The sequence below is a fragment of the Falco peregrinus genome, chromosome 11, assembly GCF_023634155.1.
Source record: "Falco peregrinus isolate bFalPer1 chromosome 11, bFalPer1.pri, whole genome shotgun sequence".
In the NCBI taxonomy this organism is placed as follows: domain Eukaryota; kingdom Metazoa; phylum Chordata; class Aves; order Falconiformes; family Falconidae; genus Falco; species Falco peregrinus.
Genome location: NC_073731.1, coordinates 11,997,159 through 12,011,486, shown reverse-complemented (window position 1 = coordinate 12,011,486; position 14,328 = coordinate 11,997,159). Strand labels below are relative to the sequence as shown.

The 14,328-nt window shown below is 36.3% G+C and overlaps 1 protein-coding gene across 13 annotated transcripts in view; it reads right to left on the bottom strand.

Moving 5' to 3' along the window:
- Positions 1-14,328, bottom strand: part of LTBP1 (latent transforming growth factor beta binding protein 1) — a 216,663-nt gene that overhangs the window by 73,879 nt on the left and 128,456 nt on the right. For all 13 annotated transcript variants that reach the window (XM_013300211.3, XM_055816603.1, XM_055816605.1 and 10 more), the window contains 2 exons: positions 13,185-13,256; positions 527-649 (listed from right to left, as the gene is read on the bottom strand). In XM_013300211.3, coding sequence (XP_013155665.1) covers positions 527-649; positions 13,185-13,256 — 195 coding nt within the window. The remainder of the gene's footprint in view (positions 1-526; positions 650-13,184; positions 13,257-14,328) is intronic.

Sequence of the window (14,328 nt, the reverse complement as noted above, 5' to 3'; positions counted from 1 at the left end):
CATGCTGTTCACAACTTTTTCTTTCTCCTAATTCTTTCTTAATTTTTAATCCTTCTTAATCAGAAGGAAAATGTGCCAAAGATCATCCTGGGCTGAATGTTTAGTAATGGAAACTACCCTGGTCAAAGGTGCAGAGGTGGAAGTAGGGAGGGCAAGACACAAAGATGATTTTGGCTGAGGAACTGGCAGAAAAGGGAAAATAAAATGTGGGAAGGAGAACTCCAGGGTGGTGAGAAAGCCTGAGTGTATGAGCAGGCTGAATGTGGCTTTAAAGGTTTTGTGACAAGAAAACCAGGAAAAGGTGGCAAGGATCCTGGACAGCCACTGGTAGAGAGTCTTCCAGGACAAAGACAGAAAAGAGGCATGAGCACTGAGGCTGACTAAAAAAAAAAGTGAATAAGCTGAGGAGGCAGGGACAGCAAAAATCATGGGGACAGCTTAGAACGTTTGGGGCCAGTCAAATAAATCCTCATCTAAAGTGCAACTAAGTATCTATTTTGGTACTTTGATTAGCGCTATCACTTACGTATGCATCTTGAGAGGGTAGGATCTGGCACAAATCCCATCTTGCAGGTACATCTGTAGCTGCCCATGGTATTCAAGCACTCGCCATTAGGGCATACTCCCTGTAACTGACACTCATTGATATCTGTGGGAAAATTGAAAATAATCAGATACTGAAACATGTATTAATATTCTTCTTTCTTCAGAAGTTACTGTTTTTTAAAAGATGTGCAGAAGAACTGTTACAAGTTAACACTCCGGTCAACACTTTTTCCTATACTGACAAGATTTGATTTATAACCTTTTAAAACACTGCTGAGAATGTAACAGAAAAACAATTAAATTTATACATCATTCTCCAGTACTCTGAATTAAAAAAAAAATACACTTTGACTAGCTTATCAACCTCTCTTTCCCTGACTAGATGATTGCTTGCATAGTCAAACACAACTCACAAGAATATTTGTGGCGACAAGTCTTAAGTAATGTAGTATATTTTATACAGGATGGAACACTGCTTGACACATTTAATACAGTTTTTATTTGTATTTGTATTCAGCAGTGCCTGAAGGTTCATTGTGCTGGAAGAAGCACAATGTAAAAATACTACCTCTAGCTTAAAGAGCTTACCATCTTAATAGCAAGAAAATGCTTCAGGAAGCACAGAATACATGTGATGTGGGTGAAACTGATCGCATCCGTAGGAACACAACTTGGTAATAATTAACAACTGCTTTGATAAAGTTTGCTGTTACTAGGCTACCTGCATCACTGTCCCTTTCAGATTCTCACTGAATTACTCTCCCATGCCCCAAGCATCGGGCATCAGGCCTTTATCACACCAGGGGTTTTATCTATAATTCACTTACTCTTAGAATAGGACCTGTCTGACAATCATCTGGATACCATCTGTAACCAAGTCAGCCAAGCTAGGATTTTCTTTCAGGAGCCAGTAACAATGTATCTTGCATTGATAATCAAAACCTTAAAATAATAAAACCCGAAAATACACACACACACACCCCCCAACCTGTAATTGTCTCTGTCATAAATTGTCATGTCTCCTCTGGCAGAAAAATACACATTGAAACAGGCCTACTTTAAAATGTTTATGTGCAGTAATTCCCTCCCTATCCCTGAGCTAGGAAAAAATGCCTACCTCGCTGGGTAAACAAGCTTCAAATGCAAGTCAGATATTCCAGCTAGCTGCTTGGAAATCAGGTATTAGTGATCACTTTGCCTAAAATATATAATATTTATTACCTTTCCTCTTTTTAGAAAACCTTCACCATTTTATTTAACCTCATTGTATGTTGCTGCCTGATTCAACACAATCAATGAGGGTAAGAAGTTGAATGTGTAAAATGTAACAGATGTGCTGGAGTTTGCTTTTGGAAACCTACAGAAAGCATCTTTTATGTTCCTACCTTCTTCATTTTTCTCCAGAAGTTTGGCTACCTGTCCCACTACACAGGAGCGTACAACTTAAGGTCACAGTACAGCAGACTCCAGCAGTTGCCATCTCAGCTGCAATTTTTTCCAAATAGTCAGTGTTGAGCTTATTGCTCAGCTCTTCCAATGCTACACCTAATCTAGTATCTTGACACCACCTGGATCAACTTCACCTCTATGCACTTAGCCACACGTGACAGTGATAATTTATATCCTAGAACTTTGGTTGAAATGTGATGGAAAACATATGAATTACAAAGGATCAGCTCTGTCTCAAAGGAATTTTCAAGTGAAATTCCCAGACTGCATGACTTTCTGACCTCAGAGGGAGTGGACTATTTAAAAAAAGATAATGGTCTAAGAAAAGAGCACAAAAGCCTACTGAAATATTCTCCTACAGCAGTCTACCTTTTGACCCATCCAGCAGTCTTTGGGCAGGAAGACATCCCATATAAGCACAGGAGTATCTTACTGAAGGATTGCACTAATACGGAATATTTAGTAAGCTAGACTTGTTCTGATGCACTCAAAATTTTTTAGACTGTTTCTTCAGCTGTGTAGTCTGACTAGGTTGTTTCTTTTGCCCTGAAATCTCAAAAATATGACTGAAGGCATCTACAAAGTGCCAACTGATCTCAAAAGGAACATCATCATTTCAATACCATTTTTTCTGACTATTATGAGGAATTAGCTTAAATCTTATCAGATAACAAACTAAATATGTTATTGAAACATCCCTAGATAGAAACATATTGATGTTGTTGTGAAGTGGTTGGGAGGAAAGGACATATTGCTAACTCTCCTTTTTCAAACATCAGGCATGACAAGACACGTAACAGAAGAGAAGACTGAAATATAAGAAGCTAATACAAAGCAAATACTGGAACATTCAAGAACCCACTATTGAATTTTTCTGCCTGTTGGCAATTTGGGTTGTCAGATCAGTCCTCAAATGCTAAATCATGGAACAATTCTACTTGCTTTGATGAAGCACTGACTCTGTTATTGGAAACAAGTTAAAGGAAGAGACAGCACACTTTACTCTGAATACAGGAAAAATCTTGCTGTCTGGGTTCATTTAAAAATGAAAACCCTCAACACAAGTACACAAATACACAAATTACATATACATGTGCAAAAAGCATACGTAGGTTTTGGAGGAAGAGGAAAACGTAGAAGAAATTAGGAGATGGAAGAAAGATAATATCACAACATAAAAGTCAAGATACATAGTTTTAACAAGGACTGTGCTCTTTTATTCTAATCTGACTTCTGCTTTTTATTATTTAATATTAGTCACTCATTGGTGTTGACATTGGTATATTGGAAAATAATTGCTTGCTTTCTGCATTTTAATAGCCAGACATTTTAAAGAACTTCATTCCCTTACAAATTCTAAGTATACATTTTCATTTATAGGAAAATTAACCTATACTACGGGGGAAAAAAAAGGAAGATATCTCCCAGGGGACGGACATACCGCTTTTTCTTGTAACTTTTTCTGGAATACAGGGAGAATTAGCAGAAATGCTTCTTCTAGCGAAGACAGCATTTAAAATTTAAATTAGTGAAAAAGACAACTTATTTTAAGTAATATTAATTTGACTTGGATTTTGTAGTTCTTACTTTCAAGAAAAAAACCCAAGTCTCTTGTTTGTTAACCATTAAAATACATTAATATGTCATTATGAAAAATCTGGCACTTTCCGTTCCTATCTAGGAGAATAACTACCATTCTGAATGCTTTTAAGCAAAGCAAGTATTCTATAGCTTAAGATAAATGCATTCATATTTTCAATGTTTAAAGTGATTAATGATCCATTTTTCATTTACTGGATGATGATTTTACTCACTGTTTGCATCAAGCTTCATTTTATGGAATGTTAAAAATCTATATATGGATAAATTTCATTATTTGAATACTGAAGGTATATAGGCATGTAGAAAACAAAAACTGAAAACCTGCAAAGACAGAGATAGATAAGAAGAAAGAAAGAAATATTTATAGAACCTGCTAACTTGAATTTGAATATTTTTATTCACAACAGTAGTAGTATCTGTACTACTCAAATGAACCATATCTATTAAGTTTGTAGAACTATAGCTGTATGTTGTAGAAGATAATTTTGGTATGTGTTGTTATAGCTCTCAAGCAGTTTTTCAACTTTTAATATCAGCTACTGAGCTGAAACATAGATATATGTATATTTATAGTGAAATGATGAAAAAATTTCTGTCCTGCAGAAGGGGGTACAAAATCTGGCTTTGCACTTAAAAAGAATTCTAGTTACAGGTTACAGACTTCGACTACCTGAGTGATCTCGAGTACCTAGTAAGAAAACTGTGCTATTTGGATTGTGTAATGAAAAATTTTTGAACATAGCTTATATTTACAAATTTATACAGATAAACTGTAATTGTCAATTTTAAAGTAAACTCAATTTAGATATCATCTAAATAGAAATTATGCACATTTTTATAGATCTGAACTTTATTTCACGTCACCACTGAGAAAACCTGGCATAGGAATGTATCAGACACATTTGGTCATACTGGGAGAATCCCATTTTAGAGTCTGACCTACTAATTATTTTCTGAAGTGGTTAATTTGCAGGTAGATGGGATTTTCCTATAATTCATCCATGAACAGTCATCTTTCCAAATGACTCAACTATTCTGCAGGAAACTCTCTCAGATGCTGTCATTACTGCCTCTGTATTTAATCTTTTCCCAGATGAACTGCTCCTGTACATCTATTATTTAAAAAATATAACACCCCGCTTGCATGTGCTCTGTTACTACTATTTAATGTGACCACTGCTACATTCAAATACTAGCTTATATGTATGTAAATACCAGTGAATGTACCTTCTAGAGTTCCTGATATAGATAAACCTTGCTAAAATTGTCCAATTTTTCAACATAACTTTATTATGCATGTTCTGCTGTCTCAGCATAACTTAATTACAGTGTATTTTTAATAACTCTTTTCCAAGTCATGTCTTCTCAGTGAGCTCATAGAATTACTGAGCTGAAGCTCTGTGCTGAATTACACAAGCCTATCTAGGGACTCAACAGAATCAAGTCACAAGCTGATTAAAAAAAACCTTCAAATTTTCAAAAGAAACATACATACATACAAGAATAGTGCTTATTTAACAACTTTGGGTTTAAAAAAAAAAAAAAGAAAAAGCCTTCCAGATTTACTATCTACTTCACTCTATTTCAGACTGTGGTAAAAGGCCACCTACCCAAAATGTTTCCTACCACCTGCCAGCCTGCCCAGCTGTGCAAATTGCTCTGGAATCAACTTGTTCAGGCAGCTGGAAAAGAAATCTGATTCAAGATTAACAGAGGTGGTTTTTTTTCTTTTTAGCCCTCTATTTCTTGTATATGGACATAAAAAATACTTCCATTTTAAATTAGTATAGCAATGAGAATTAGTTTGCCCCATTGTAAAAAACAGAAAGCTACTTTAAGTTTGTCTGAATAATTTGTTGTGCAGAAGTACAAGCTGATGTCATGCTTGTAGAGTGATTTGATCAAACACTTTCATCTGCACAGAGAAAATATTTTAAGGGGCTATGTAGCAGTACTATAAAACCATACATACATAAATAAAGCTTTCCAAAGACCAACTAAATATTAACTTTCAGTTTTCAAGGAAAATGGACTAATAAAGTTCCGTTAGTAAAAAGCCTCTGCCTTAGTGATACAGAAAAAAAACCCCAAAGGTTAAGTAAGGAGCTTTTCCACACAGCACCTCGCATGGCTCCACAGCAGACTCTAACAGTAGGTGCTGTTATTCATCATTTATGAAGAACTGGCAAATAAAGCATTGATTTTGTAACAGCTGGTGCTTGATAACGTGAATGACTTGGCCCTTCTCAATGGTAATGAACTGGTATAATCCTACTGACATGAAAGAAGCATTGTCATTCTGTACTGACAGCCTGACCCCTTGCTGCTATTCTTTAGTATTATATGTCAAACACATGGAACTGGTCCTTGACACGCTGTGCTCCTAGATTTGGTAGTAGGTCTCCATGAAATTTTGACAAAAAGTGAAAGCTTTAACTTTAGATCAGTTGAGATGGCAGTGGAAGCCACGTGCCATCCCAGAGGCCCTGCTGGTGACTCCACTCTCACAAGTTCATCCAAATGCACAGAAGCTTTGCCATAACTAGGGTCATGACAGTGGTGCTGCAGTACTGTACAGATGAGACCGATGTGTCTCAGCTCCTCCTATATCCTCTTCTAAGCACACAGCTTGATATATGGTGAGGTCAGCCACCACGCTCTCCTCCAGAGCCACCACAGTGCTCCCAGCCTCAAACAACCCAGACATCATCGCCAAACCGCTGCTAATCTATCCCACAATCTTCCCCACTAAGAACTTAAAACAGGCTCTCTTAACAACAACAGTTAAGTGTCTGATACCTTCCCACAGATTTTTATAGGTCTACTGGGTGTCAGGTCAACCTGCTCTCAGAAAATGCAATGTGTTAATGACTCACTGCCACTGAATTTCCTGGGGAAAAAACCAAGCTAAAACAACAGTTTCTTAACTCAGTGCTTGTCTGCCTATGTGAAGAGTGTGACTACAAAGTAATCTTCGTGACTTGCAAAAAACACAACAGCCATAACCCTCAAAAACCAGACTGAGGCAAAGGAGGAAGATGAGAACACGTAAGATGGTATTTATTTAAACAAGAAAGCACATGCTAAACTTGAACTTGTTATAAATCATGATAATTATATACAGTTTTACTAAGTCCAAAACCAACTTAACCTTCAAAGAACTCTACATATATTAATTAGTAGATAGAAGATGGAAATGAATGGATAACTCTGAATAAACATGAAGATTTACTTATGGCTTTTTCTCCTTGCTTTCTAAGAACATTCATGAAGAAATTTTATTTGGATTTTTGTCCAAGGTAAAGCAATCTTCAAGGATTTACATTAGAAATACCCCTAAACACAACTGTGGTTTTAAAGTGCTTTACCAGAGTCTTGTTCCACAAATAGTTTGAAGAATCAGATGAAGAACTGAACCCAGTATTTACTCATGATCACACACACATTTGCAACTGCATAGGCTGAATATCACAATACTAAGTTAAATTTCATTAAATCTAAGTGCAGGCAACAGTTAATACAACAACCTGCTTTCTTTTAGTAACTGTGATTTAGGGAAGGACTGAATAGTCCAGAAGAAAAAAAACCAAGAAAACTTTCGAAAAGCAACTTAACTTTTGTTACTTTTCTCTAAACAGTTTTTCCTTACTTAAAGATCCAAAACCCCAGTGGCTTTTCAATGTCTCAAACTATATTAGGAGGGTCAGGCTCTTTTACTCAAGTATTGATTTACCTGTTCAGTTCTCTTACATGCATTGCACACTGGGGAATTGTGATGACCAAAAAAAGAAATGTATGAATTAAAACTTTAAAAGGAGAAGTTAGATATGAGATCAAAGTCTGTTCTAAGGTACTCAATTGTAAGTGACAAAGCCTCCTCGTAAAATTTAAAATTCCCATAAGCAAAGCAGGTTTGTATTGTGGCTATACTGGCTAATGTATAGGTATTTGTGTACAGAAGGGTACAACGTAGTAGAATCTCTTTTTCTCTCCACTGTATGACAATGCATAGAAGAACTCTGTGCTGTAGGGGAGAACATGCTGCAGAAGGTATTATCTTCCAATGTTCTGCTTGCATTCTCCAATGGCTTTTAAAGTAGAGTATAACAGTCTTTGGGGCTGCATTAGCTGCTGTTCAACACTACTTTTGTTTTCTGTTGGAAACCTACATGTTCTCCTACCTGTCCTTGAGCAACGACAGGCCTAATTCAATCACATCCAGGAAGTGAATCACTTCAACTTTATTCCAGATTAATGACACCATAACGTAGCCTGAGTGTCCTTTCTCCAAGGATAATAAACCATGCCAAGTGTAAACATCCAATCCTAGGAAAAATTCCTCTGCCTACTGACAAGATCTATACCTGTTTCTTACTGCTGAAAGAGTATGCTTTGCTTGGTTACTGTAAAACATGCTGAGTGATTTTCTGGGTGCATCATAAAGCTACTGTAACGTCCTTTAATTTGCTCATTTACTGAAATACTTTGTTAGATTCCTCAGTAAGGAAATATGAAAATGCTTCACAATCTACTGGTCTTCTACACATTAACAGGTCAACCAACTTGAAGAGCTTGATGCCTGCTACAGCCAAGTGGAATGGTGCAGAAGGACTAGCTGATCAGCAGACAGCTGTTCTGCTATAGACCAGCCTACAAAAGCTGACAGTTGGAATATCAGCTTTGTAGTGTTTCCCTTTGGCAGCCTCCAGCTGGGAGAATATTTAGGAAGACGTTCACTGTGTTTTGGCTGCGTTAACCATTATAACAGCTCTTCAGACCACCCAGGCCCAGCTGGCCTAATGCAGAATCGCAGGAAACACTAAGGTGGTGTAAAGCTGTCTTCTCTGCCTTCAGCCTTTTGAGCCATAGCTCATTTGGACCCATGGAGCAAGTCCACTCTCTACCCTTTTCAGATAGCGAGTGAGGCCCATATTTGGTCACAGACATAGTGAAATTTGAGACATTCCTATAAAATGAAATGAATTCTTTCATCTCCATGCTTAAAACATTGAATTTATGGTCATCAGCATCATGACAGCTTGAAGCATTTAACCACATTTAACTTAGAAACAAAATTCTAGAACTGAACGTACATGTTTATTAATGTGTTCTGGTCAAAGCTGCAATCCGGAGACAGTATGTTATTTAAATATATCTGTTAATTTTAAGAAAATATTTTTGCTGAAGAAAAACAGTCTATGAGTTCAAAAAAGTCAGGGGTCACTATAAGAATTTTGAACAATGCAGATGTAAACAAAAATAGTCTTTAATTTGTTTTCTGAAAGAAATTATTGCTACCATTCATGTAAAGAATGCAGTCAAATTTCTTTTCAGAAGCACCGATAACCTTGAAACAATAGTGTCAACCATCAGAATTGGACCAGGGTTTGGATTTTCCACTATATTACATTGAACTAACTGAAAGACATTTAAAATTTTCATAAACAAGACTGAAGAACACTACAAAGTGATTTAGCATTAATTAATAATCCCTTTTTTAAAACAACAGATCCCATTTGTATACAATGAATTTTCTATTTTACACATTTGGTAGGTGACTTTTGATTATGTGAATAAATCTGTCTGAAAAGAGAATGAAAAATTCAGATTTTTCAAAGACACATAAACAGAAGAAAACAATGTATAAGTCCACAATTCCACAATTTTTAAGACAACACATGACAGATGATGAGGCATAAAAACTAAATATGCAACAGCCTCCAGCTAGGACAGTCATGATATTCAGAAGGTTCTTAATTGGAAACTGGACCAAGAAAGGGAACTTGTAGAAGCAGAAAGCCTAGTCAGACCCCCACAGCCCTGGCCGCTGCACTGAAATATTCAGAATAAACTGGTGGGTAGGAAGTACTGCAGCCATTCTCATCCCCTCTGTCCCAAGTGCCTCGTGTTGGAGGACAAAAGCAATGGCAACAGCAGCAGCCCAAAGCTGATTCCAGGCCTAAGCACCACGGAAAGTTAAATTTCTGAAGGGGGACTTCTGCACTTAGCTCTGAAATCAAATTTCTATGCTTTTCAAACACTGACTGACTTTGTTTAAATGACTAAGTAATAAAAATGAATAGAAAATATTTATCTCTTTTTGAGGCAAAGTTAGTAACTTCCCTTCCAATAAGAACTGCACGTACTTAATACACTTCGCTACATTTATGTAAAGCAACCTTTCTAGATCAATTATATACTAATCAGAATTTGCCAAAGCAACTTCTTAATTAGAAATGACCTAGTGGTCAGTCATTAAATGTTATTTAGTAATATCTGCTTTGACAGATGTTTTCATGCAGGAAGTGCTTTAATATGCACAATATCTCATGTCGCAAATTAAGATTGGAATATATAATTTATGTCTCATTTATGAAAATTTGACTCATTCTGGTAGGTATATGCTAGGCTTCACTAGGAATGCCATCTGACTGTATGTTCTCCAAATTGGCTTAATATGCAGGCACCATTTTTTATTCTCTTTATGAAAATCAGTTACAACTGCACCTACCAACACCACTGAAAATACTGTTCCAACTGTTTCTGCTATATCTATATTGTTAACAGCTATTAATATCCTCAGTTCTAAGAAAAATATCCAGATGTTACTGCCTCCATTATAGTTGATTGTTTCAACAATAATCTGATTAGTGAGAACAAGGGGTGAAACAAACAAAAAGGTTTGGTTGCTAACGAAACTACTGCAATATGTTTTTTTTTAAATTACAGAAAAAAACAGTTGCTCATTCTAAGAAATGACCCACTGATTTTTGTGAGCTTACAGAGTAGCAGCAGGAGAAATCAATCCAACTTGTTTTGTACTTCTGTGTGGAATTTACTGGAACACGAGTTTGCAGAGCCACACTTTTCAAACACATAATCAATGTCCAAATAGCAACCCAGCCCAGTTTCTGGAGATATATTCATTTCTCAGCATGATCATCATAAAAGAACTTCTTTGAAAGAAGGTTGTTAACTTAGTAGCTAAGTAACATTAAACAGCATTTCTTATGAAGCAAAGCTCTTTTATTACTTAAAAGTAATGAAGCTAAAAGTAATAAAAAGTATATACAACTTGCAGAGAAAACAATGTTATTACTATATTTTAGGGACAAATGTAGGAGTGCAGAATATACTTTCAAAACTTACCTTAAATCATAGTGAAGCCAAGGGAAAAGAGCTTGAAGTCCCCAGAGCACATGATTACAGAATATGATCCATCGACATAAAAGTACTAGTTTCTGCAAGCTCATATATATTTAATTTTTAAGCATACAGGGACTTTTGAAGAACTTCCATGCCTAACTTTTTACTTTGCATTGAAAACCAACAAGTGTTCAGGTATCTTTCCAGTTCTTCAAGATAAGATTTTTAAAGTGCTCTATTGGCAGTATGTTAGTTTCCTGAAAAATGAATCCAAGCTTTTCACCAGCTGTTTTTTTCATTCTATTTCAGTTTTCCAAGAAAACTATTAGTAGAAGAAGGAATCAGTAAGTATAATTCTAAACAGGGAACCAGGAATTAGCATCGCATGCAGATTCTGACAAAGAAGTTGTAACTCTGATAAGCTGTATTTTGGCTTTAACGACAGCCTTAGGGCATCCATGTGTGTAGATGTAATAAATCACCTCACTGAAAAGATAATTACTGAGGGGGGAAAAAGCTTTCTTGATAGCAATTACACTAAACTGTTCAAATTAGCATACCCACAGATGGTTCTTTGTTGCCCTACATAACACATTAGAGAGAAGAATGTTTCATTACATTAGTTCACTCACTTGAAAGGAAAAAAAATCAGGATCTGGTTATTAATCACACTAATACTACATAGGCTTCCTAAACTAAAGAGATTTTTGACTGCAAAAACAATGTAGAGCAAAAGGTTAATTAGGCTTTTAGGCCTGAGTTTTCAATGGCACTGAAAGTTGGTGGGTATCTAGGTGAAAACAGCAGTCTCCTTTAGCTGCAGGCAGGGATTCAGAAATATATCCCCATTACTATTTGGTCTGGCAACGCTGGCCCTTTCTGAGCACGGACACAGCATGCACACCCTTTCAGCAAAGAATAATCTAATTAAAATGTATACTTGCATATGGACAGGCTGTGCCACTGTTTTCCAATTTAATTGTAAGGTTTATTACAAGAATACAAATACTCCCCTGCCAGCAGCTGAACAATTTTCTCTTCACGGCTGTTGATGTTGCTTTGCTCCATATTAGCCCTGCCCTCTTCTCTTCTAGAAAAGCATGTCTGCTTCAGATATGCCTGACCCATTGAGAAAAACATGCTAGTGACAATTTCAGGACTGAAATCCACCCTGCCAACAGCCTTCACATACAAAGCTAGCTTTCCTGATAACTTTTCCAAGGTCAAAATCCTGACCCTCTGAAAGAAAATGGTATTCTTGTCACATCAATAGGACTAAACTTCATCCTGGCTTTGTTTCATGGGTATTCCTTCTCCCAGTTTCCTCCTTATTTGCACCTCCTTTTTGGAGTGTGTTGGTGAGTAAATTACAGAGGAGCCATCCCAGCCCTGATAAGGCAATAAGGGGAACCTGCAGTGGTCACCACTCTGTGTTGTCTCCAGAAAGTTATGAGCTTGTCCCCATGCACAATTCATCAACAGTCTACTTCCTGGCAGGATAATCCGACTCCTATTGTCTGATTAAACTCCAGGTTACAAATTTCCATGTATCAACCACAAGTTATATATAGAGTCTATGGCTCTCTTCTGGGATAATGATGGCAATAGTAAAACAAACTATTTCAAGCCTGATATTTCTCGCAGTATTAGTTATGGAATACAAAAATGTGTCAGGGGGAAAAAAAACTATCAAAACCTAGTACAACAAACTGACTAGCCTGCCAGGTACGGATCTCTGCGGATCCCACAACCCTTCATGTTTGGGTAACTTCTGTGCTTACAGCCAGGAGATACAGGGCGTAATCCTGGAGTAACAGAACTTATGCAGCATCTAACTCCATATCTCCTCACCTGCACTATACACATTCTTGAAGTACATGGGTCACCACATTACGGCAGCCAGGTATGCACAGTTTTTAATTTCCAATTGCCAGTAACATTACGTGGCTTTTCTCAGTACTGTTGTGTCTAACCTTTTCAGTCCAAAATAATTGTTCTCCAATTACTCCATACTTTCATGATTATAGATGGGAATCCATAAATCTATTAACCACCGCCCCGCCCCCCCCCCCCCCCGTTTATTCTATATTGCTAATTTCATCTGACTTAAATGAGCAAGTCTGCAAGTTCAATGCTTAGCAAAAGAACTGCCAGAACAGTGTATTTCTACTGACAACCAAAGTAAATGAATCCTTATGAAGTCATCTTTATACATCAAAGAAAATGAGAGTACACATAAAAGATTTAAAAGCTTTTTTGCCCCAGAGCAAAAAAAATTCTATGGAGATGCCAGTATTTGGAAAGCATTAAAAGTAGCCTCAACATTTTTTTCCCAAATACATATCAATTGGATTAATTCATCCAAGTCATACATATCAAATAATCTGTTACAAAAAACTGGTACTCAAAATAAAGACAATCAGTTGTGGACACTGTCATACCTTGACAAAACGTAGCATTGATCCTCTTGTAGCCTTGCGGGCATTCCATCATAGGACTGTATCCATGGTATGCTGAAGAAAAAAAAATTATGTCAGTTAAATACTGCTGATTTATATGCTTATTAAGAGAGTCTGACACCTGATTATCTGTTTAAAAAAATCATTGTAAGATTATATGATGCATGGAAGGTCAAGAAATCAAAACTAAAGGTTGTACAGGTAACCTTACTTTCACCTCTTTCCACGTGTATACCACTGGACTTTTCAGTTATTCAAACTTACATTTTTTTCCAAAAAAAGAAATCTTTGCAATCAGGATGTTATCCTTCATCTTAGTTGTCCTCAAATATTCAAATAATTACTTTTCCAAACCAGCTACAAATATCATGTTGGGAAAAGATAAAGCTCAAGATTCATGATGGAAACTCAATGGTTTTAAAACTGAAAGCAGCTTTAGAAAGTAAAAGTATCTTCAATGTTAAGCAAAATTGTTGGATACCATTTCTCCTGCCACAATAAATTAAAAAATGTTTGAAATACAGAGGAAATAGATGCAAATAAACTTAAAAAAAAACAAAAGAAGACAAAGGCACATTTGTAATTTACCTAACAAAGCTGCTGAATTTTAGAAGACTGTCGCTGGCTGATCAGTGTAAACTGTCAGGAGCATAACACCACTGCAAAACACAGACTAAATACAATTTTGCCAAAATAGAAAGTGTTCATTTAACTAGTTTTATATTTTTATTTATTGTTTCTTTCCTACACTTAATGTTGCTTTTGAGACTACAGAAAACTGTTTATTGATTCTTAAACTGTTATATCTTCATAAATGAGAGCAGTAACTTCTTTGTATGGTTATGCATTAAAAGCTAACCTCTTGGCAAATCCCAGTACTTTATTAAATGTATAGGACTAAACTTTTGGCACTATGATCACACAAGTGCCTTTACTAAGAGTCTAGAGAGTTTTTCATAATTTGAATGCTACAACAGAGTTATCTAACATTTGGCCAGATCTTTTGTTTTCCTTTAAAAGTGTTCTAAATGTTCAGCAGGCCACAAAACAATAAAAAACCCCAACCAAACAACCCCCCCCAACAAATCAAAACACATTACTTTCCATCTTTACTGTATATAAACTG